Source organism: Myodes glareolus, chromosome 8 (genome assembly GCF_982192425.1).
Source record: "Myodes glareolus chromosome 8, mMyoGla1.1, whole genome shotgun sequence".
Classification (NCBI taxonomy): Eukaryota; Metazoa; Chordata; class Mammalia; order Rodentia; family Cricetidae; genus Myodes; species Myodes glareolus.
The window spans coordinates 6,802,094-6,828,207 of record NC_142033.1 but is presented as its reverse complement, the minus strand read 5'-3'; the positions used below and the strand labels follow the sequence as shown (position 1 = coordinate 6,828,207).

General features: G+C 39.3%; 1 protein-coding gene and 1 long non-coding RNA gene across 5 annotated transcripts in view; one reads left to right on the top strand and one right to left on the bottom strand.

The window, feature by feature from the left end:
• The window catches only part of Mapk10 (mitogen-activated protein kinase 10), a 279,025-nt gene that overhangs the window by 124,584 nt on the left and 128,327 nt on the right, over nucleotides 1-26,114 (bottom strand). For 2 of the 4 annotated variants that reach the window (XM_048427160.3, XM_048427189.3), the window contains exon 3: nucleotides 8,541-8,612. The exons of 1 other annotated variant lie outside the window; for it this stretch is intronic. In XM_048427160.3, the coding sequence (XP_048283117.1) occupies nucleotides 8,541-8,606 (66 nt within the window). In that variant the 5' untranslated portion in view covers nucleotides 8,607-8,612. Of the gene's footprint in view, nucleotides 1-8,513; nucleotides 8,613-26,114 lie in introns of all 4 variants that reach the window. One more of the 4 variants, XM_048427178.3, reaches the window with a different exon arrangement.
• LOC125395645 (uncharacterized) lies at nucleotides 3,026-6,372 on the top strand. Its single transcript, XR_015002536.2, has 3 exons — nucleotides 3,026-3,116; nucleotides 4,361-4,471; nucleotides 5,994-6,372. It is a non-coding gene; the product is annotated as an uncharacterized LOC125395645 (long non-coding RNA).

Sequence of the window (26,114 nt, the reverse complement as noted above, 5' to 3'; positions counted from 1 at the left end):
AGCCATGTCCCCAGCCCCAGGAGATCATTTTCAGTGAAACAACGAATATAACTTCATCTCTATTTGCAGTGTCTCCCCTCACAAGGATAATAAGCATTAAAATAGCACAACTGAAGTAAAGACTCACTACATATGACCACAGCATAGACTAAAATGGAATCTCTGTGTTTTGCACGTCTCTTAAGTAAACATTATTGCAGATGAGCCATGCATTGAAGCCATGGACAGTTCTAAGATATTTTATAGAACTATAAAAAATATGCAAGTCATGACTTTATCCAGTCTGACTGAAACTTCAATCATAATTGAACTTACAATACCAGGCTGTATTCACAATCAAGTTAAGTTCATTCCACAGCAAACTAAATCTGACCTTTCTGTGTTTCAATGTATCAAGCACATTTTCAAAATGAACCAAGACAAAAGCTTTCACAGTTCCAAAACCAAGTCTTTTAACGTCTCAGTTCTTCTTAGGCAGTAAAACAGAGTCTATTAGAGCTGTCTCATGGGTTGTGTTTTGTTTTGTTTTGTTTTAGAAAAAAATGCCAGGATATAGGACAAAAACGGAGCACTAAGTTTACTACAGCCATATTTCCATGTAGACACAAGGGAAAATATTATAAAGCAATCCATGGCTCATTCCTAAATAAAGACGGAGAGTTGCCATGGTGGCGCACACAGCAATGAGTTATATTTCATCAGACGGTATGTGTCACGTCCTTCTACCATCCGCTTTGCCTTTGGTTATTATCTTACCCACCCCAGCCAAGCAAACAAAAGCAGGGATGCTGGGAATTTTTAGGCTATTAACATAAAATTTAATATGATGAAAGCATATATAAGGAAAGTCAGAGTTATATTTCATTAAATAGATGGGAGTGGAACCCAAAATAAAATAAAAAGCTCAAGTAAAAATTTCTCTTTCTAAATGGCAAAATATCACCTGAAACTATTTATAAAGTTTATTAAAAGATGAAAAGTAAAGTAACAAAGGAAGCAGTGTTTTTGCAATGCTTCATCTCTTCACTGGCAACATCACTGGATTGAAAGCACTTAGGAACCACTCCTCTGAACACGTCTTTAAGCAGATTTCCACAAGTTTAGTGGAGGAGGGAGGTTCCACCCTGAACATGAGTGGAACCATTGCATGGACTGGGGTTCTGGACTGAATAGATGAGAGAGAGGAAGGAGCTAGAGGAGAGCAAACATTGCTTTTTTATGCGACTTTTTGACTATGGACACGATGTTATGTAGCCACCTATTCTTTCTGTTATCCACCACAGAGCAGGCAGAGAGAAATAAGTGGAAACCAAACCCCAGCTCTATGGTGGATAACAGAAAGACATAGAAATTGAACAGTTTGGTGAGTAAAGCAATGTGAGCAAGTATAAAAGCACAGACAAAGAAGATGTGAAGAGAGCAGCTATAATTACTATAGAGAAAGTGCATGCTCATCTGTAGAAAATAGGAAAGATGTCTCAAAGGACATCCACCCGTCCAAGGCTCCAACATAGAAAAATGCCAAATGATTTGAAACAAGAATCTGAACTGAGAATGCTGCTGAAGGTTTCCTGTTGGGAAATAACTGTCTGGGGTGTGCTTTCCAAAATCCGGGTACCAGAGTACGCAAATTTATGGTAAATAGAGGGCCCACTTTACCTCAAACTGGCAGCAGAACTTGGCAGGATGCTCTGCATGCACAGTGATGGTTTAGCAGGTGTGCAAAGTGCAACATTTATGGGGTCATGGAGGCTTGAATGCAATTTCCTGAAAGCCCCTGAGACCAGGCAATGTAAGACAGAGACAGATTCCCCGAAACAAAGCTCCGTCTGAGCTGTCATTTTATTTAGCTGTGAAGGTTAAGATTAAGTCACAAAGAAACCCTAAGATATCAGAGATACTAGACACCATGGGAGAGCTACCAAGGAAAATTGTAGGTATGAAAAGAGCCATCCCAATAAAAGGTTAAAGATTGGTCAAAGCAATTGGCAAGACCTACAAGATCATCCAGCACATATCTGGCAACTGGTGTTTTTAGTGGTATCATGTCAGCCCTGACTTTTGTGATCCCCAAATCTCTAGTTCTGCTGCATGTAGCACACATATTTTAAACATTTATGTAAAAATCTTTTCTTCCCCTCATGGCAATCAATAACTGCTTTTTAAATTTTGTGTTAATTTGGTTCCCAATCAAAATACTGCATGCCAACTGAAGTTATTAAAATATTTATAACGGCTACTTCAGAGAGAATGAATGAATGTTCTGAGTGATGATCTTGGTGAGTGTGATAATTCTCTCATTCATATTCTGTCTCTGTCTCTCTAGCTCTCCTTCTCAAATAAAAATAAGCATTTAAAATAGATAATAAAAATAAAAAATATGCATATTAGCCTTTATATAGTTGTTAAGCCCTCAAGCTCTGAAATAAGACACAATTTGACTTCAACTACTGAAAATAACTAGAGTTGTACAGACAAAAACAAGAAAATATTGTGGTCATTTTTTTTCATTTTATTTTGTATTGGATATTGACAGATTACAATTGTTTATATTTATCGACTATAAAATGATGCTGTATGCATATAAGGCAGAATGAGTAAATCAAGCTAATTAAAATATCTATAAGGTGTGTTGACTAGAGGGTGAAACCAGTCTCAATGAGCAGTCATCAAATTCATGACTATGTCCTTGACATAAAGTACAAGAGTTTCGGTAATACAGGCAAAAGGAAAACAACTCAGCTCCTTAATTTCTTAGACTAGTTCCTTAATTTTTAAGTCCACTTAGATTTATAACCTGTTGATTACTTTGTACATAGGGTAGGTATGTATATGGGGCACACTGTGCACGGGTGTGTGTGCATACATGGAAGTCAGAGGGTATTATTATTACGTCAGGGTACTATTGTTGCTCATGGCTTAGAGGCCGAGTCACTCACTGGCCTGGGACCTCCCTACATTGACTGGGCTGGTGATTAGTGGTTTTCAGGACTCACCTATCTCCTCCTCCTCTCATCTTGCCACAGATCGGACTCGAAGCACAAGCCAGAGCACCTGGTTTTTGTGGATTAGTACAGGCCACCATTCCTGGCTTCTGTAGATCTTGACTTCAGAGGGTAAGCACAGGCCACGATGCCTGGCTTGGTGGGTTAGCACAGGCCACGATGCCTGGCTTGGGTAGGTTAGCACAGGCCACCATTCCTGGCTTCTATAGGTAAACACAGGCCATTGTGCCTTGCTTTGTGGGTTTCAAGGACACTGACTGAGCCATCCTACAGACCCAGGTGACTAATTTTAACTCTTGAGATTCAGGCTCTCTCCAAATCGTGAAATCCTTTGTTATTCATAAGCAATTTAAATATCAGTGTTCCGTTAGAGACTTCATAACTACTAGGTGTTAGACTAATAATGACTGTGATTGGTAAAACAGCCAAAACATGATCAAGGCTAGAAGCACACTCCTCCGAGAGATAAGATACTGAGAAATTAGGTTTCACAGACAAGCATGCAAATTTCTCCTCTGGGGACATTTCATGTTTGTCTTTCTACTTTTAAGAGCTCAAAACTATGTATTGAACATTTTCTGGATAAAAATAAATTGAGCTTGAGAATCAAGGTTGAAATGTTCTGATCTTGTTTTCACCTCAGGATCCCTGTGTGGGGCAAGGATAGCTCTTCATGTGTTCTTTGCTTAATATTGTTTATGCTGGTTGTAATTCTAATTTTTATACCTGATATCTGTTCTTAGTATATATAGATTTGTATTCGGTTTGGAACTATCTCATTTAGAAATAAGGGGGAGGTGATGAGGAACCTCCCTCAGCCAATGGCCTTTAAGAGGACCAGGTTGGGACATGACTTAGGGACCAAAAAGGCGCAGTCATATCTAGCTCTCTCTCTTGTTTCCATGCTCCACACATTGATGTTGGAACCCCGTTTCTGTTCCTTGAGTTTTCCCTTTTAGTAAAGAAAAACCTTAGAATACTCTATTCAGAATTAGCTTGGGATTATTTGACTCATGTTCAGCATCATCTCTTGATGTGGGATTCCCCTCTGTGTGCTGTGAATACCACTGCTGAATAAAGAAACTGCCTTGGCCTGTTGATAGGACAGAACTTAGGTAAGAAAGGAAAACTAAACTGAATGCTGGGAGAAAGGAGGCAGAGTCAGAAAGAAGCAATATTGCCTTGCCAGAGACAGATGAGGGTCAGAACTTTACCCTGTAAGCCACAGCCACGAGGCAATACACAGATTACTACAAATGGTTTAAATTAATATGTAAGAGTTAGCCAATGAGAAGCTAGAGCTCATTGGCCAAGCAGGGATTTAAATAATACAGTTTCTGTGTGATTATTTCAAGGCTGAACAGTCGGGAAACAAACAAGCGGCCCTTCTCACAACAAATTGGTGCTGGAAAGGAACAAGCAGCTCCTGCTGAAATCTGTACACCTGAGACTCTCACCCCCTAGAGGTAACAAGTGCTGCAGATGCCGGCAGATGGGTGGGATGGTTCCAGTTCCTAATCACTGTAAGTAAATTCATGGTTCAAGTCCTGATTCATCTCCTGTATGAATCGTGTTACCACTGCCTTGTGTGACCCCACATCTCTCTGGCTCGGTTACATGCATATTTTAAACCTTCATGAAAGGCTTTTTCTTCCTCATGGCCATCAATAATTGTTTCTTTTTAATTTTGTGTTAATTTGATTTCCAGTACCTCTCATTTTAGAGCAAAGGAGCAAGGAGTGAGGCACCAGCTTCCTTACGGGCTCCAGGCTGTCTTGCTTAGACTGCAGCCTGTGGAAACCAGTGTGAATTGGCCACAGCACTTTCAGAAAATTAAGATGCCAGCAGGGGACTGCCTGTGGACTCAAGACATGTTTCCTCCTACTGTAGAAATGGAATGTGATAATTTTACATCTCTCTCTTCTATTTCTACAGCTCCAACTCTCCTTTACTTCTCTAGCAATAAGAGTTCCAGAAAAGAACTCCAATGGAGCACTTGTGTGACCTCATTCTCTCACAAGTGAAACGGGAGGGCTCCTTATGCCTGCTCGCCTGAGACCAGCGTTAAGGCCGCTGCCTTGTTTTCTAGGAGGGGTCAAGAAACTGAGCCCTTCATATTCCCCAGCAAATCATATCATTTGTATTGTGAAAACAGGAGTTATTGTTTCATGTCTTCCATTCCAAAGAAAAATTTCTCACCAAATTAAAAAAGAAAAAACCTGTCCTGGTAGCAACGCCTTAGACAACAAGTAATATAATAGCCAATAATAAGTAACACATTTGCTAATGAAAGGTATTCTTAGTCAGAAAATTTCATATTATTCAGATGACTTGATAGAATCTTTAGTTAAAGCAATGATAAACGTGTATATCGGGTTGCCGTCTAGCATCTGAAATGTTGGTCCTCCATGATTTCCTATAGACGTTTCAAAGATGGAAATGCGGAGCAATGATAATGTCCAGGCTGCAGTCAAGAGGTGGAGATGACAGACACATTTGTCTACTAATTACAGTTACCTAAGATCTTTGTGTAGTATATAGGAGCAGAAATTAAGATGCAACCACCCCCAGCTGGTGCCAAAATTATACACTCCAGAATAGGAAAGGCCTGTGAGACACCCTGAGGAAGACGTTCCCAAGGGACAGCTTGAAGGTAAACTCCCCTTGTAACTCCACCTCTGAAAAGAAAGACAGTTTTCTTCATATTACTAGAGAAGTAAGGGAGAGACAGAGCTACAGGAACAGAAGAGAGAGATGTAACATGATCAAATTTCATTTCTACACTAGGAGTAAAGAAAATGCTTTGAGTATACGGGCAGTCCCTGCTGGTGCCTAGCTTTCTGAACATACTGGTGACAATGCTCGCTGGTCTCCTGTGGGCCACAGTCTACGCAAGACAACCCGGAGGCTTGGGCTGGCTTGTTCCACTCAGGAATATGGGTTCAACTGAGTAGACAATCCAAACCCTGATGAATTGTTCTTTCACAGAGTACGTGTCTGGAGGAGAACATGTGAATGCTGCAGCCCACCAGAGAAAGAGAAACAAAAATCCCGGGTGTGCTCAAAAGCCATGGGACCAATGGGAACAAGGAGGAAGGAGCCGCTCTTTTTTGTACCAGCTCATTCTTATGTAAAACTCCCATCAAGTCATCTTGGGCTACCAAACTGGCATTACCGAGAACAGAGGTAGAAGAGACAAGCATAGTCATGTCAGTGAGATGTCTCATGTGGACTGGTTCTAGCAAGACTCAGAAGAATGTTTCTGACTAAGTGCAAAAAAACATTTTCTGATGGGAAGAGAAAAGCAGCCAAGCACACCAGCCACACACTTAGTAAGTCAAATAGGGTAGGTGTGGAGTTGAGGGAAAGAAAGGTAGGGAAACTGGATGGGCAGTAGAAAATCTCAGGGGAGCAGTTCTAGGGGGTAAAAAAGGCTTTAGAATGAATGTTTGGGGCTATGTCCCATGAGATTCAAAGACATTGAAAGATTTTGGGGATGTCTTGTTTTGTTGCTAGTAACCTAACTCGAAGGCCACTCTCACAGGTGCTTTGAGGATAAGTCATTTAGGGTTGGGCAAAGGCAGGTGCTCTTAGAGTAATGCAGCCAGGAGAGGGGTTATATTGGGTCACAGGGGTAGCAGAGAGATGGTGAGCGAGAGTGACCGTGCAGTCACGTGGAGAGTTAAGTCTAGCAGAGAGTGTGCTGACAGACTCAATGGCTGCAGTCAAGAGGGGCGCGGCTCATAAGATGACTCCACATTTGTGCTCTGACTGGACAGTCAGAACTTCCTGAGCAACGACAATGGGGAGAATGAGGTAAGGAAGATAGTGTTTTGTTGTCTCTGAGGAAAGTTCCTTATGTAGCTCAGGCTGACCTTCAACTCATGGTGCCCCTGCCTCAGTTTCCCTAATGCTGGGGGTTACAGGTGTAACCACCTCACTACCTAAGTGTTGGACTTAAATCAGTATTGTTTAGTATGTTCTTTTGACATCTAATTGGCAATGACGAACCAAGCAACTGTGTGCATGCATCTGGTCGTCGGGGGAGGTCTGGCTCGGAATCCCAACTGTGCGACGCTCTAGCAGTGCTTTCAATGTTTGCAAGTACAAGTTCGTCGAGTTCCTGTAACAACTCTCAGAAGTAACCGTTATTTATTTCACCCTCTTACAAATCGGGAAACTGAGGCCCAAAAATGTTAAGGCACTCACTCACTCACAGTGACGAGTAAGCGACTACTAACACCGGTACCCAGATGTTTCCGATTACGCTCTCTGCATCCAGAGCGCTTGTTAGAGAAAAGTTCCCATCGACAGGATTGAACCTCAAGCCCCATGACAGCTGAGTCTAAGGTGGGGCCACACAGTCCGTCTTAGAATGCCGCTCAAAGCCTTTGCTCTGCCGGAGGAATCCTACTCTCGTTCAGGGAGAGGGAGCAGTGCAGAAACTAAGCACAGAGAGCACTGTTCCCTTTGCAGTGGAGAGAGTTGTCTAAAACAGTAGATGAGGCAGCATCCCCTCTTAAACCTGCTTTCGGTGGGCACGTGCCACTGCATTCACAGCTCAGCTCAGAGAGAAGCGGCAAGCAGCACCCAGAGACAACTTCTGATTTGCTTAGGAATATGGTTAGCACACAATTCCTCGCCAGACCTCCAACAATCCTTAAGAGTAAAGGGGAGGATGACAGTGAGACCCAGACAGGGATTTTATGCTAAAACTGTTCTATACACAGCACCCATGTGCACAGGGGCCCTAAAATACTGTTTTCCTAGTGACAGCGATTGTGTGAATACAAGTGCGCACAGGTTTACTGGCTTCACACGAACACCAACCATTGTGGCTACCTTTGTGCTCTCCCTTTGGGGGCCACTGACAACATCGCTGGGGTTGTTGCTTTGTTTTCTAACTACTGTAAAGACAACTGCATGTCACTTGTAGGTAACAACAGGCAGTCATTAGAGATGCTGCATTTGGGACTCCTCAGCCCTTAGAGAAATGAGCAGCAATGCATGTTCCTGATGCTTGGTTTATCAACACAACATTCCAAGGATATGGACAGAAATCTGACTAGAAATCACTTTACAGATTAACTAATGATGAACCCGTTCAGAAAGTTTATTCGTTTCTAATAAACGAGAAAGGGGGGAAATCTAAGGATTCACTGTGCTTTCCCAGCTCTTTTAGCATTACATGAGGACAGCCTTGGTGTGATTCATATGAAATAGCGCGACATGAGGACAGCCATGGTGTGGTACACATGAAATAACGTTACATGACAAACAGTCTTGGTGTGGTTCACATGAAATAGCGTTACATGACAGACAGCCTTGGTGTGGTTCATATGAAATAGTGCTACATGAGGACAGCCATGGTGTGGTACACATGAAATAGCGTTACATGAGGACAGCCTTGGTGTGGTGCATATGAAATAGCGGTACATGAGGACAGCCTTGGTGTGGTGCATATGACAATGGAAAGGCAAACGTGAAATACAAGGGAGTGTACTGTACCTTGTTTTACCTGTGAGGAACACACACCTGACAAAAGGCGATTTTCACGTCCAAGGTTGGTTCACTGCAGTAGTAGAGGAAATGGAGGCTCATAAATACCTACAGGAAAGAAAATTGGGGGATGAGTCTCCAAGTCACTAACTTTTAACTATCTAATAGTATAGATTTTATAATCATCTGAGTTACAGGCAGGAGATCATGAACAGCATGTATGGACCACAATTCTTACCCATATCTATACTAGGTACTTTCCACAAATCACAAATATTATATGCTGTAATTTGGTAAAATATTTTATAATGTATAATGATCAATGTTATCATAAATCATATATTAGATATAATAAATTGGATATCCTTAATAAGTTAAGGCTACATACAAAATTTATAAAACACTTTCAGTGCTTGGCATCTAGTTGAAAGACTATCAAACATGCTCAAGAAGACATGTATGGAAGCTTATTGTAGGATTCAATGTTTATTATGGTTTATAACTGTATGTTATAAACCCACAGACTTGCGTTCTGAAGACTTGGCCTCTAACACAGCAGTGTTCAGGTAACTGGATCACGACGGCATAAATCTAATAAATACATAAGTCCCCTGAAGGGACTGCTAAAGGGGTGGCCACTCACGGAGGCAGGGCCCAGTTAGAGGAGAGAGGTCACTGTGGTCGTGTTTTTCAAGGCTATATCTTCTTCCCTGTCCTTCACTTCCTCACGTTTTCTGCCTCCCTGACATTGTGTCCTCCCTCTAGACTGACATCTCTCAAACTGTGAGCTGAAATGCTACCTCCTTTTAAGTTGTTATTCTTGGGTGTGTAATCTCAGTGGCGGGAAACTAGTGGAATGCTAAGAAGTGAAATAAATAAACTGTGTAATATAGTTCTATAAAAGATGTGTTAGATTCGAATTTAGTGCATAAATACAGATAAATCTTCAAACATGATGTTTTGGGGGGAAGCAAGTTTGAAATTCACTTATTAAAGATTTAAAGTATACAAAAACAAAAGCACTCACTATTTTAAGTACATGTAACTACAGAATAAAAAAAAGTGGGCAGTCTGTCAATATCTGTTTGATCTCAGTGGGAATTAAAAATATTTAACTATACTATTTTCTGTGGATTTGAAAGGTTACAAGAGGAGGAGAATGTTAAAGCAATGCCAAATGAAAACCTGAATTCCTTGGTAACAATATAGCATCAGAAGAATCTGGTAGCTTCACTCATTTAATTAAACATGTTTTTGAACATCATTGCATGCAAGGCAACATTCTGTGAGATCAAAGGATTTAAAACTGAGCCTGGATGTAAGACTTCTATTTCTGGCATGTGATTGATTAGGTCTCCTGGAAACCACTCTGAAGTCAAAACTGTTAGATGAGAGACATAAAAGATTTTAAGATGCACAGATAGCTAAGCTTCTCGAAGAGAACGAGAAGCATTCTGAGGGGCAGAGAATGATGTAGAGGGACAAAGAGAAGCCCAGGAGTCAAAGTTGCGGCGTGGCTCTCACCGCCGGCCGGTTCCTGGTGACGAGAGAATGGATAGCAGAGCGCCGGGGACAAGCTTCTGTTCAGCTGAGTGGGACATGACATTGGCGGGAACTGAAAAGGCCTTGTTAGAAAACATTTAAACCAATATCATGAGGGAGCAGAATAATCCAGAGCGAGGTCTGAGCTGCTAGAACATGTTTGGTATTGGACTTTGATATACATTTATCTTCCATAGAAGGAAGAATAAAATGATTTTTACAAAAAGGAGTAAAATGAGCAGAGAACAGTCTGGGCCTGCGTTTGGGTGTGTGAGAAAGAACTATTGTAGTGGAGATGAAAGTATAAGATTATTAAGTATCAACTAATAGAATAAAGAACCTATAAAAAGATAGATCCATACATGGATTCCAGATTACATTAGGGTCCACGTTGTACACATCTGGGTAGATGAGAAACTCTGTGTTGAATCATGAATAGTCACTCATGTGGGAAGAAATAAACCCCATTGGAGGACAGTTCTACATGGGATACATGTGTGCATGTTTTGCAAACAGAACCCCTGGCTGTTCTTGTTCCAGGCACAAGGAAGGCTATACAGAAAACATGCTTGGACAATATATATAGCATCTCCCTCTTAGATCAAAGAGTAGATCCAACCAGTCTATAACATAATAAAAACTAGAGACAGCCTTGGATATGAGTTAGGCATGATTCCTATCTGTTATAAAGGACCTGAGGCTCTTAAGCTTGATGTTCCTCTGAAATGTGCAGTCTGACATGTGTGTGATGATACACACAACCTGCCTTGCACCACACTGTGGGAACAGAGGCCAAGAAGCTGTTCTGAATGTTGATCCTCTAGCTTCTGGCTTATGGTATTGATGTAAGTAGCAAGGGGCTTGTACTGGATCCGTGAATCTTAGGTCATCTGCCATTACCCCTGAAATGATGGAAGGCCAGCTTGGGAGCTTGCAAGCATCGGGCTACTTTCTTTACACAACCATATATGCATATATATCTGTACACATTAATGTATGAGACCCGGTGTCCTGTGTGTTACTTGTAACTTTGCCTGTAAAGAGAACAAAGACAATTTTCACTTCCCCTCCCCCTTCTGCCGCTCCTGGCCTGTTGTCCATGTCTGAAGGAGCTCCAATTGTGTGAGTTTCCTCCTAATTGAAGTATTCCCTCAGAGGGCAAGGAGGGGGCTCATAATACTGAAGGTAAACAAAGGTTAGAGACTGAAAAAGAGGAAACACGCAAGGCTGTAGTCAAGCCCTGCTCAGCTTTATAGCAGAAGGAATAACTATTGGGAGAGAAGACTGGACCAGCCCCACCACCGAGAGTACAGGGACCTGGAGAACTCTCTGACGAAACTTTCCTGCTTGCACCTTCGGCTTCTGTAGGTAAGCCTTCACCCATGCTCCTGCTGTGAACCCCAACAAAAGAATTACTTAGGTTTATCGTGGGGTTCTATCTGCAGTTAGTAACAGTGTGTGTGTGTCTGTGTGTTGTATGTGTGTGTGTAGTTTCTCCCCGTAAAAAGTCTGTCTCATACCTCCAGTTCAACGGTGAACATCTTATTAGTTGTGTTTGTTGCTTGTTCTGGCATTTGCAGTCTGTATTTTTAACTTACAGTAATTTAGCTTCAAACAATATTATTATACTTCACTACAGCTTTTAAACTTTACATCAGTGACTTCCATTCCTGCTCTAATAGATCAAAATATCTTATTTACTTTTGCTATAAACACTGTTGTTCGTTGCCTTTGATTCATTTGCAATTACATTTTAAAGAAATTATGTAGTTACAAAGAAAAAGAATTTTATACTGATCTATATATTTTAAGAATAGCATTTCCATACCTTTAATTCTTTTCCTCTTAGGTATGCATGTTTTAGATGCTAATATAAATGTTGATTTTATTTTATTACTTTTCCCCCCAAAATGCTCTTTTCTGCCAGTTAAAATATCTTATTCCATTGCTTTTGCACTGTGTGCATCAAATTGGAGAGTTTTCTTCCAGTCCTTTGGTATGTCTGCACACAGTACTCTCCCACTCCGCAGACACGAGTCTGTGGGAGACTGTCAATACTGCTCATGTGTCTGCTCCAAGCAGAGTGTGACTTCCTCCAAGGAAACGACTAATTGTATTTCTCCAAACCCAGGACCTAACACTGTTCTTCATATTTGTCTGATGTCAAGTAAATGTTTATTGAATAAAAAGGGATCTAAATGAAAAATAAACAAACAAACTCTATCCTTTTCTGGTACAAATCTGAAAAATATACAAAGCATTTCCACTATCTCTTCAAGTGGAGGGCTGTTGAGGTTCAGTCATGTTTGTGGTAATGGCCAGGAGAATAAGTTTAGAGACATCAGAAAGGTTCTCATGGGGCTGGCTTCAGAAATGCCCTCCTGCAGAACAGCTGGTTCTGTGCTGCCAGAGTCACATGTGGGAAATGATAGCCGGCGGTACGCCACCTGAAGTAAGCAACTAGCATGGCTAAATCTCTATTGACGGAGTGTTCTCTGTGAAAAGCAAGCTTACTGACCTTCCCTATTGTGTTACAATGACTCCAAATGTCACACCAAGGCTGACTAAGTCACTGAAGGGCCCTACTGTTCCAGGAGATGAACACTTAGTATGATAATATCAGTGATCTATGAAAACACTTGTTTGGAAATAATACGTCTTGACACCAGATAAATAGCTTTGGCACCATTGTGCAGTACAAATGATCATTATTGGCCAAACCGGAAGAACGAGACACTTGTGAATCCAGTAGAGCGAACTGGTGTCCAACGCCGTCCTTAAATACCAGCACAGTTTATGCTTTCATGGCTTACGTCTCCACTAAAATTCTTCTGTATATATGATATCCTATCCAAACCATGGAGGCTTAAAAAGCTTCACAAGTGCAAAAAAAGGAAAAGAAAGAGAAAAAGGAAAAAACCTAATTGTTCTGACAGTTGCATGATTCATCTCTGTGCTGTCCCATATAGACATGCGAGACAGGCTATCGGTCCCCTAAAATGTTTAAATTCCAGCAGTTCTGTTGAACTTATTTATAACAAACTTCTGATCTACAAGTAAATTCATTGCATGTTAGGATTATTATAAATGGCTCACCTAACAGGCTGTAAATACATGTGGAATATAAGGATATGAGATACTTGTGAATCACACAAAGACTGAAACCACTAACACTTTGTCCACTCAGACTCAAAAAGGTTCGCTTATTATATGCAAAAGACCAAATAGAATATTTATTATATATTCTATATAATATATAGAATATACAAATAATATATTATATATAATATACAAACATAAAATAAGTATACTTAAGTGTCAGTTCTGACACAAAGTGGAAGATGAAATAAATCAGAGCATGTGAGGATGACAAAAAATAAATAAATAAATTATCATTTTGGAAGATACATAAAATGATATTAAGTTGAATTTTCTGGTAAGAAGTATCTGTATGCTTAATATGAGGTATTTTTAAGTCCTTGTATAAATAAAATATTATTGTGAATGGTATCAACAGAGTGGGGGTGATGTGGGATTCCCTTCTGTATGCTGTGATTGCCATTGACTCATAAAGAACTCCTTTGGCAGGGCAGAACAGAACTAGGCAGAGAAAGCTAGGCTGAATGCTGAGAGAAAGAAGGCGGAGTCAGAGAGAAGCCATGGAGCCACCAGAGACAGACATGCTGAAACTTTGCCAGTAAGCCACAGCCACATGGTGATACACAGATTAGAAGATGAGTTAGTTTAGGATATAAAAGTTAGCTAGAAATACGCTTAAGCTATTGGACAAACAGTATTGCAAATGATATACTTTCTGTGTGGTTATTTTGGGTCTGAGCAGCTGGGAACAAACAAGCAACCTCCTTACAACATGGGGTCCATCAGTCAAGTTCAATTTACCACCTGTATTTATAAATACAATTTTGTTGGAACAGAGCTGTTCTTTAGTCTTCATATTGTCTGTGGATGTTCCCACACTAAGTGACAAAGTTGAGTAATTAAAATAAAGATCACATGCAAGCAAAGCTTAAAATATTTACTATCCTGTGCTTCAGTGTTGGGAGGCCCTGCTGGTCAGAGGTTGCAGTCTACAATTGCCTGGCAGCTTGCTGCAAGCTAGGGAACATGAAGGATTCCCTTCCCAGCCAGGCTTCCTACTTTCTACCTGCCCTTATCTGGAGGATGCCTTTAGGTCTGGATGCCTGACTGATTTCAAGGATGACCTTTGACATAGTTCCCAGCAAATGCTCTTCCCCTTTGGATGACATGGTAATTAAGTATCACACTAGCTATTTTCATAGGGCCCTGCTGCCACTAACCCAGCTCTATGATGGGAGTATACCACCTAATGTGAATTATGGTTTGTCCCCACATACTCTGGGATAAAGTTGAGCTGTCTCACTGAAGTCACCTCCGAGAGGGTTATCTCCATCATATCCACAACCATCTCACCCTGTTCTCCACTTTGGTTCCTTCCCCCATCACAGACTGATAATCCCCAGGGAAGAAGGAGACTCACACTTCATGGGAAAAAGCTTTCCAATCCTTCACTTAAACCATTCAAAAATCTACCATTCACCTCAATATAAAGGCCAGAATAACTGAATGAAACCCGAACCATAAATACAGAAAGTACTTTCAAGTAAATAATAGCTATCAAAGTTTGTATCTTCCATAGCATTTCTTAAAATCTTGTTCATGTAGCAAGATGATATAAAACTCTAATTTTGATGAACAAAATCTGAAATTGTGTGTGTGTGTGTGTGTGTATTGGAAAATCTGAATTTTAAATTTGAACTATGGTATGATTTGATTTACAACCATTTGGAAGAAGATTTTTGGACCTTAGGGTTAAAACCTAAGAAAGAGACTGACATAAAACAAGGTACTTAATATAACAAAATATTCACAGCAATACAGTAGCCCCACAGTAGAGTAGACATAGGTGTGAACAGCGTGCAAATATGAAAGGGAGGTGTGGAGACCTAATGTGAAAAGGCAGGACCTAGTGAAGATGACGTCTCTGTGTAAAAGCACAGCGTGTTCAAAAACCTCTGGGTACCTCTAACTGGTCCCTGCTTTCCTTCTTCAGCTTTACCAATGAAATCACACTGAATTCACTTCTCCGTTTGCCTTTCCATGAGTAGAAAGCACTAGGGCGGCTTAGGATGTACACTAGGGAAAGTCACCAAATGTGTATGTGATGGACGGCCTGAGATACAGCCCTTGTAGACCACTTTTCTCTGATCTAGCACAGAACTACTGGGACACAATCAATAAGACGTTAGCATAAACTATGACAGTAAAACCTGAAGGGAGGTGAAATAAATGAAATATAAAAGTCAGCCACTATCACATTAAATAGAATAAAGAAAATAAGCCATAAGCAGTAACAACTAAATTGTAACAAAATGAAGGCATTTTTGAGATGTGAAGCATATACAGCAAACACAATTCAATCAGTCTGTGTCCTATATTATTACTGACAAAATAGCATATAAGGAAAAAGCGACATTAATGATAACACCAGTCATTAAAGAGAATGTGACCAGGAAAATATATACATCCGACAGAATTGATTTAAAATATAAAGCAGATGTTAAGAGAATTATAACACTACAGATGGAAATTACAATCTTACCATCATGGTAAAATATTGTCGCACCTCGCCCCCAATAAAGATAAATCAAACATGAAATATTTGATAATATAGAACTCAGAGTAACCCTTTCTTTTTATACAATCTAGTTATAAAAGTATGAAAAAGTAATAAATTCTCCTCCTGACATTTTAAGATTGCTCTTCAAACAAAGACAGAATAAAATGAGAAAATTATTGCCCAATCTCTCTTATGAACATAGAGGTAAAGGAAGAAAATTATATTTTAAAAAAAGAGTAAAAAAAAGAAAAGTTTCTCCAATATGTAAGAACAGTGTAAATTGAAAGCCTCTAGAAAGCAGTGCAATATATTAATTCATTAATAGTTAAAGCAAAAAAAAACTTGTAAGCATGGATAAAGAACAGAATTTATTATTGCTATGGAAACAAGGAATATTATTAGAGAAAACATTTAACTGGGAACTTGTTTATACTTCCAGAGACTTAGCCCATTATCATTTTGGCAGGAATCATGACCGCATACAGGCAGGTGCTGGAACAGTAGCTGAGAGCTATGTTCTGATCATACAAAAAGAAAAGCACTGGTCCTGGTGTGGGCTTTTGAAATCTCAAAACCCATTCCCAGTGACAAAGTTCCTCCAACAAAGCCACACCTCCTAATTCTTTTAATTCTTTAAAATGGTGTCACTCCCTGATAACTGAGCATTTAAATATATGAGCCTATGGGAACCTTTTTTACTGAAACTACCACACCCATTATTGTTATATTTTAAAAATTCTTAATGGGTTATTTCTTTTATTAACATAGAATGTGCTTTGTCAGATGTGAGTATGGTTGCACTTTCTCACACTCATATCATATTTGCTTGTAATATAATTTCAGTTTTACTTCTGATCCATGTATGGCTTTACCAGTGATGTGAGATTCATACACACAGAAAAGAGCTGAACCATTTGTTTTTGTTGTCTGTTTCAAATTAGTCATCCAGTCATTGTCTATTGATTGGAAATTTAATGCCATTTACATTTAGAGTACTAAAAGTATATAATAGTTCCTGGTATTTTGATAGACTTTTGTTGCTGTTATTTTGTTTTGAAAATTCTTGTTTTTCTTTTTTTCTCTTTCATTTTTAAGATTGATGTTTTACTAGGATGTTATTTGATAGTTCCCCAATTCTGACATACTTCTTTCTTTCTAGTATGTTCATTATCACCCAAATTCTCATGATTGTACATTTCCATTCTTCTCTCTAGGAGTCCGTAGGTATCATCTGCATTGCTATTTCAATGTTCATACATTACTTCTGTTTGTGACTATCTTAGCAAGCCTCCATCTATCCTCTGGTTCCAAAGGACAGATTTTCTGGGGATAAAGGGATCTTGAGTAACAGGTATTTTCTTTATGATCTTAAAATACCTCATTCATAGTTCTCTTGGCCTTTAGGGTTTCTTCTGAGAAATCTGCTGTTGTTTGATGAATTTTCCTTTGTGGGTAACTTGGCATTACTCTCAGCTGATTGATTTTAACAAAGGTACCAATAATGCATATTAAGTAATCTCATCAATAAGTGATGTTGGAAAAACTGAATAGTCACACACAGAAGAATTCATATGGACTCATGCCCAATATAATGTAGTAATACAAAAATAGACTCAATAAATTTGGGAACGGTGTGACCATAAAAGCTGAGTAAACATAGGACAAAATAAACCAATGCAATGACATTAAACTTAAAAGCTTCTTCACAGGGAAAAAAGCAGCATAGAAGAGACAACCAGCAGAATTAAAGAAAATATCAACCCAACTACACAGATTCTAAGAGAGTATGATCTAATAATGTACTTGGAATCTGAAGAACTACCATGGTTCTCAAGCTGTAGGTTGCGACCCTCATAGGAGTCAGAAAACACAGATATCTACAATAGAATTCGTAACAGTAGGAAAATTACAGTTATGAAGCAGCAACAAAAATGATTTTATGATTGGCAGTCATCACAACATGAGGAACTGCTATTGCAGGGTCACAGCGTTAGGGAAGGTTGAGAAGCACTGACTCAAAAGAGAAAAATATAAAACCTACAAATGAGCAAATGCCATGAAAACCATCAGCTGAAGGATCGCAAATGATCAGCACACACACGAGGAAGTCCTCACCAACCTAATTATTTAGGAAATGCAGCTTCAAGCTTTAACAAAACTTGACCCTCAGATTTGATGACTTCTATTTTAAATGTAATAGTGGTCCTTTCTGTCAATTATTGACTTTATTTCCTGAGCAGACGTGTCAATTCTGAAAGCTTTTATCTACACCAATGTCTTAAAGGGTACTCCCTAACGCTTTCTTAAGCAATTTAAGTTTTTGACCTTATACTGAGGTCCTTGGTCCATTTAGAGTAGATTTTTATGTAACATGATAAGGATTTGTTTCATTCATTTACATGCAAATATCTGGTTGTCCCAGCACCATGTGTTAAAATGCAGTCTTTCCTCCCATGAATGTTTTAGGTGAACAACATCTAGTTTCTGCAAAAATCTAGAGTAGCATATCATCCAGTAACCCTTTTTAGCTCTTGAGATTTATCACATGCTAAGTATAGTCAACAATAGCAAGTTCTGCAATTTTAAAAATAATGAGTAAATTTCAACTACTTCAGCTTCAAAAATTATCTGTAAATTAGCTAATTTATGTGTTGCTTAGCTTTACTAAGCCATTCCACATTGTGGATATATATTGAAACATCCTACCATGAGGCAGACATGGTAATGGATGTCTGTAATACCACACAAAAGGACTGTGAGTTCAAAGTCAATAGGGACTGCAAGTGAGACACTGTCTTCAAGCAGTAAAAAGAAAACACATACTGTGCCCCATAAATAAGCAATTATTATTTGTAAATGAAAAACTCATTAAAAATTTGCCTGCAAATTTCATGATGTCATTGTTTTTTACAGCTGAGTAATATTTCACTTGTAGCTGTACCATTCCTCTTTATCCATTTTCTTTATCCATTCTTCAGTTGAGGGGCATCTAGGTTGTCTCCAGGTTCTGGATATTACAAATAATGCGGCTGTGAAAATAGTTGAGCAAATGTCCTTGTGGTATGATTGAGTATCCTTTGAGTATATGCCCAAGAATGGTAGCACTGGGTCTTGAAGTAGATTGATTCCCGATTTTCTGAGAAACCACCATACTGGTTTCCAAAGTTTGCATTCCCACTAGCAGTGGAGGAGTGTCCCCCTTACTCCACATCCTCTCCAACATAGGCTGTCATTAGCGTTTTTTGATCTTAGCCATTCTGAGAGATGTAAGATAGTATCTCAGAGTCAGTTTGATTTGCAGTTCCCTGATGACTAAGGATACTGAGCAATTCTTTAAATGTCTTTCAGTCATTTGAAATTCTTCTGTTGAAAATTCATTGTTTTGATCTGTACCCCATTTTTTATTAGATTATGTGGTATTTTGATGTTTATCTTCTTGAGTTCTTTATATATTCTGAAGATTAGCCCTCTGTTAGATGTAGGCTTGGTGAGAACCTTTTTCCACTCTGTAGGCTGTTGTTTGTCTTATTGACAGTGTCAAAGGCTACATTAGTAAATGCTGAAGCACAGTGGTCTGTTCATAGTGAGTTACACATCTCCTTTATAGACACAGCCTCATACATAAACAATTAGCACTTTACATCACTAAAAATGGAAGCCCCCTGACTGTCAACCACAAAGACTAAAATCAGAAGGTATTGATGACCTCAAGAACATTTTTATTCAATTTATTTATTATATATTATCATTCATATCATTCACTTCATATTTTAAAAAGTCATCCTAACTTTTGCCTGGCATCTTGTCTACTTCCAATATCCAGGAGAATAACTATATGATTTTCTTTGGGTTCACCTTCTTATTTAGCTTCTCTAGGATCACGAATTATAGGCTTAATGTCCTTTATTTATGGCTAGAATCCACTTATGAGTGAGTACATACCATATTCATCTTTTTGGGTCTGGGATATCTCACTCAGTAAAACATTTTCTATTTCCATCCATTTGCATGCAAAATTCAAGGTGTCATTGTTTTTTACACTGAGTAAAACTCTAAAATGTATATGTTCCACACTTTCTTTATCCATTCTTCTATTGAGGGGCACCTAGGTTATTTCCAGGTTCTGGCTATTACAAATAGTGCTGCTATGAACATAGTTGAACAAATGCTTTTATAGTATGATTGGGCATCTCTTAGGTATATTCCCAAGAATGGAATTGTTGGGTTCTGAGGTTGGGATTCTGCACTGAAAACTTGAATTTTTATGTGGTCTTAAAAGTGGTCATGTGTTTTCTTAGAACTTTAGAAAGTATAGCCAAAGAATGATGTCTCCACAGGAAGCAGATGTTAAAGATTTAGCTAATAATTATTAAGCAAACTAGGATTAAAGAAAAAGTGATGTGCTAATTGGAAGTGCTTGGAACTTCTTGACAATATGGTAATTTCTGTGCCAATACTTCCTCAGAGATTCTAAAATATTTATTGTTTTTTTTTAGCCCAAAGACAATACTTTACATGTCTGTTTTAATGCCATTTAAAAATGTATCTAATCATTCAGGCTCACTCTGTAATCCCACCTTCATCCTGAGCTCTGATCCCTCCAACGTGATCTGCTCTGTTGTTTTCCACAATTGTTTTGATTATGAAGACAAGAATCAAAGGGGATATGGGGAGAGAGAAGGGAGAAGAGGAGGATTGGGGAGAACTTGGGGAAATGGGATGGGTGGGATGGAGGAAGGGTGAATATGGGAACAGGGAAGTAGATATCTTAATTAAGGGAGCCATTTTAGGGTTGGCAAGAGACTTGACTCTAGAGGGGTTCCCAGGTCCAAGGAGTTGTCTCCAGCTTGTTCCTTGGGCAGCAGAGGAGAGGGTGCCTGAACTGGGTGTGTGAATTAGCCACACTAATGAATATCTTGCATATCACCACAGAAACTTCAACCAGCGATGGATGGAGATAGAGACAGAGACCCACATTGGAGCACTGGACTGAGCTCCCAAGGTCCAAATGAGGAGCAGAAGGAGAGAGAGCCTGAGCAAGGAAGTCAGGACCATGGGGAATGCGTCCATACACTGAGATGGTGGGACTGATCTAATGGAAGTTCACCAAGGTCAGCTGGACTGGGGCTGATGGAGCATGTGATCAAACTGGACTCTCTGAATGTGACTGACAATGAGGGCTGACTGAATAGCCAAGGACAATTGCACTGGGTTTTGATTCTACTGCATGGACTGGCTTTGTGGGAGCCTGGTTTGTTTGGATGCACACCTCCCTAGACCTGGATGGAGGAGGGAGGACCTTGGACTTCCCATGGGGCAGGGAACCCTGACTGCTCTTAGGACTGGAGAGGGAGGGGGAGGGAGAGTGGGGGGAGTGGGAGGGAAATGGAAGGTGGGGAGGAGGTGGAAATTTTTAATAAATAAATAAATAAAAAGGTAAAAAAAAAGTCATCCCAATTCCACCACATTGAATCAGTGAAGAATATGCTTCATACAGATATTTATCAGCATCCATTCTGTGTTAGTCACTGTAGTAGGGACTCATGGGTGAAAATAAATAACTCAAAATTTAAAAGCTGAAGTGAATGACTATAAGGAATTCTCATTAAATAACATATTGTGTGTATAAATGTTTATCTTAAAGTTCTAAAAGTTCAAATTTTTCATTAAATAATTTCTTATTTGCCCAAGAATGCATTTTAAAAATATTAATTGCAACACAGAGTGACATAATACTAACCTTTAAGCGAGAAAAAGAAATAAAATTTTAGGCACTTAGATTAAAAGGCAAAATTAAATCTTAATTCCACTGAACAAGTATATTATTGCTTTAATTATGCATCCTCAGAATAGCAAGGGCAAGTAGGGACTATTAATTAGGTGAAATGTCAACTTGCATCCTACAGAGGTGATGAACTTACACGAACAAATCCATCCCTTAAATGATGTGGAAAATCTAACAATATAATGAGAAGAATATATTCAGAGGTCACTTTATCTTCCAGTCACTTAGCAACTGAATTGGAATGAAGAGGGCAAAAGGGAAATGATTTGTAAAAATAATTAACTCTAAACTCTGTGCGAACGATAAGTGGAAAGGAGGCTGGAACACGAAATAGCTTCAGACAGCTCTTCTGGCAGAAGGATTATCTCGCTGAAGCGGCTGCTCCCGACAGCCACCTTCCCTCCTAATTCACACAGTTCTCTGTCCTCTCTGCTCTCCTCTTCTGATTCCTAAGCTTCATGACACACTTGCAAACCCACTCTGCCACCGTCAGTCTTCTGAATTGGGGGCAAATTGCTGGCAGCCCCTTTCACAGGTAAAATACCAAATATCACACACATGTGCACACACACAAACGCACATGCAGGCACATGCACATTTACATGCACACATGCAAACACACATGCACACATATACACACTCCTTTAAATTCTAAAGGAAAGCGCATTACTACAAACTTGGATCACAACTGCAGATGGAGACTCCACTTAGCTTACAAGTCTTTCTTTTTTTAATTGCTAGCCATACTACATAGAGTGGATAGGGGGAGAAACATATTCAGGTGTGGTCCACTAAAAATAATATCATGGTCCAATGTTTCAAACAGAGTAAGACATAGTTTCTACTAAAGTCAATGTTATCCTAATTTATTCCTTCTGCATTTTTAACAATAATTTTATTTAAGAGAGTATTTCTCGTAATGATTGTTATTTTAGAGAATATGTAAATAATCATTATCATTTCAAAGTAATTAATAATTTTGAGTACATTAAGCTGCCTGTAACCATTAAAAGGTCATTTATTTAATGAGAATATGAGTTAGTAAGGGACAGTAGTTTTTTTAGAAAATTAAATATTTTACAACCTAGAGATAGACTATCTACATTCTTAGAAGGAAATGGTTTTAAGTGCCTGCTTGCATTAACCAAAGCACACTAGACACTGCATACTAACTAGAGATACCAGAGCAATGATTTGCAAAATGTAATCTACAAATCATTATTCAGTAATAAATTAACCATTTCTTACTTCCTTTCCAATTATAGGTATATAAATTACAACATATTACATTATCATACTGCATAAAGCCATATTTACTTTTACAACACTCATGCTTACAAACTTTAACCATAACTATCTAAGCTACGTATGCTGAGTTTCACTTTTAAAATATGCCTCATGTGGATGCCAACTAAAAACTGCTAGTATTAAAACGTTGTAAACAAATAAATGCCATTTTAATATGGCCCAGGACAAAATAAGATGCCATATATAATCTCAGTATAGTTTACTTTCACTAGTGACATTTCAGGATGCGGTGAAATGTCAGACCAAGTAAATGAGATCAAATAAGGCATTAAAAGGCTGGCATGTGTTTAGCCAATGCCTATAAGGGTTCCTGATGCCAAGTGTTCCATCTGCCATACATTTTGGAAGGATGCAATATGCTAAAGTGCATGTGCTTTGATGAACTGAATAATTAGCAATGTTGGAAATGTAAGACCATTATAGGAGTGATGCAAGTTCCAAATAATGTAAGAAGCAGAAATCCACTCCTCCTCTTCAAAGCAGAGCCAAATCCTTATGTGTTGTTACCTAGGAACAGTAGGAGACAGCAAGCAAGGGCGTGAGGGGCAAGGATCCTCTGAGTTCTCCTGAGCATATTTAATGCTTCTTCTGCTTTGCAGAGAGTTAGTATATGATTAACCAGCTAGCACTTAGCAGGGACGATGTGTGTGTGTGTGTGTGTGTGTGTGTGTGTGTGTGTGTGTGTGTGTGTGGTGTGTGTTACATGTGTGTTTCAAATTAAAAATGCAGGATCGGAGGCTAGGGAGATGGCTCAAGAGATTAAGCACTTGACTTGCAAGGCCGAGGGTCTGAGTTCAGAGCCTCAGTACCCATGTAAATTACAGGGGCCATCTTGAAACTACTTTATTTTCAGACAGTAAACAATGATATTTTGAAGTGCTTATAATGCCATCAACCTTGTACGATTTCTATGAGATTTCTGTTAAAGTTATGTTAACAGTAGTTAAAGGCAAGCATCCCTTTCTGCTTAGCTCATATTTTGCCTAATCTTTTATACTTTTATTCTGTTTAAAGTCTAATTATATATTTTTCAAGGTGTCACTTCTAGGAGAAAGAATTCATTTACTATCAAAGACTGTTCATAGAGAGAAAAAAATTAATATTTAGACTTAATAAACTGAACCAAAAATATTTTAAAAGTCATTGTAAGGATGAGCTAGCAAAACTCAAAGTCAGGCTTGACCAAAGGACATGAGTGACGTTCCCTGCCTATGAGACTTCGTAAAGAAGGGTAGCTTATTTTTGTAGCCTTTGAAGACCAGAAAAATAAGCAAATGAAAAATCTGTCTTTGTGGAAAACAAATGGGTGTGAAGCAAGGTCCAGCCTCCAACCAGAGAAAGGACCGGGGCTGTCTCTTCTTTCTGCCTCCTGTGAGGTGGCAGACGGTCAGTGCCACAAAACATCACCACAAGATGTAGTGTGGGATTCTTTATTTTTTTTTTTTGAAGAAAGTGAAGTGACCTATCCCACACCTGTTTGTATATCTATGCCATTGGTTATATGTGTAAGCAGTTGTGTGTGTGGTCGATGCTTCACCCCACAGGCAATCTTCTGCAGAAGTAAGCCTCCAACCAACCCCCACCAACCCCCGCCAAGCCAGCTTCTCACACAATTGAGAAGAATGTTCCTGTGAGGACTCCTGGGAATGGGCATACAGGCTGAACTTCACATAAGAACTGATTACACAGGGCGGTCATAGTTAAGTCATAAGCTGTGCTGACTTGCAGGCTGCTAACTTCTTCCTCATTCAGTCAGAGAGCCTGTCTCAAGGGAGTAGGTGAGAATGGCTGAGTGAGGCTAGGACAGGAAGCACCGAGTTCTCCTCTGGCCTCTTCATATGAGCATGTGTGGTATCACCTGCACACATACATGTACATCACACACTACACATACACAGGAAGTTCATTTACTCATGACCACCCTGCTTAACTTGCTTTCTACATACATTCTCTAAACAATTCAAAAACCAGAAAGAATTTATTATTTGAACTGGATCCATAAAATGGCAACTAAGAACTGGTATGTTAATAATTAACACAGCAAATTAGTAACGTGACATGTCTCTACTCGAGGTAAGTTCAAGTCTGAGAACTGAAAACGATGAGGAAAGATTGCCCCAAACATAGCCTTCTACACAAAAAGGTGACCTACAGCAACAGAAACCATCCTTGGTATCTTATACTCAATCCCAAATTTAGGAAATAAGGTCAGACAGTCCCACCTCTGGAAACGGGAAATTTTAAATATGCCTAAAATAAATTTCAGCACGCTATTACACAGGAGGAGGTCTGAAGATAATAGTGTGGTGTGTATATAAAGGAGCCAAGCGAAAGCACTCTGATGTTTCTGCCACAAAGAAATGATGAGCTTTTGAGAAAATGGATGTAGTTAACCTGATCCAAACATTACACAGTGTATACATGTATCAAAGTCTCACACAGAACTCAGAAAATACGCATACATTTTGTTTCAATGCCTCAGTTTAAAAGCAAACTTAATTTTGTAAGATTATTTTATTTATGTATTTATGTATGTGTATATATATATATATGCATGGATGATTTTACATGTACCATGCATGTGTAGGTGCCTACATGCCTGTACATGTGTGTAATTTCCTGCATGACTTTACATGTATCATGTGAGTATAGGTGCCTACATGTGTGTTGGTGCCTATATGACATCACATGAACATGTGTGTAGGTACCTATATGACATCACATGTACATGTGTGTAGGTGCCTGCAAGACTTTGCATGTACCATATGTGCATGGGTGCCTACAGAAGTCAGAAGAGAAATAGGTAGTTATGAGATGCCCTATGTGGGTGTTAGGAACTAAACTTGGGTCCTCTATAAAATTCAATGTTTGCAGTGTGCTCTGCTAGGGGGATTACTAGCAGAAAAGTCACGTGATCTGTGTACTTTCTGTGCAGGGAAGGGTCTCCAGGAGTCCTGGCAGTGCTGTCTTTAGGAAGGTTTCAAAGCTGGCCTCTTGGCAAGTGCTTATAAACCTGGATTCATGGTGGTTTACCTGTGTTTCCAGCACTCATAAGAGCATCACAAACTTTTGCCAGAGCAAGGTGCATGTGATGGGTGCCTTCTCTCCTTCTGAGGCTCAAGTGTCTGGAACATACAAAGCAGAGAGTCCTATGTGACAATCCCCAAAGGAGTGCCTTGGGCACTGAGTCTCTAAGGCGCCTCCCTTGAGGACATGTTATCAGAATTCACTGGAGAGATTAGACAGTTTCCTGTAAGACTTCCCTCTGAGGTCACCTGTGGTGAGTACTCCTCACCCTCTCCCCATTCCTCTCCTC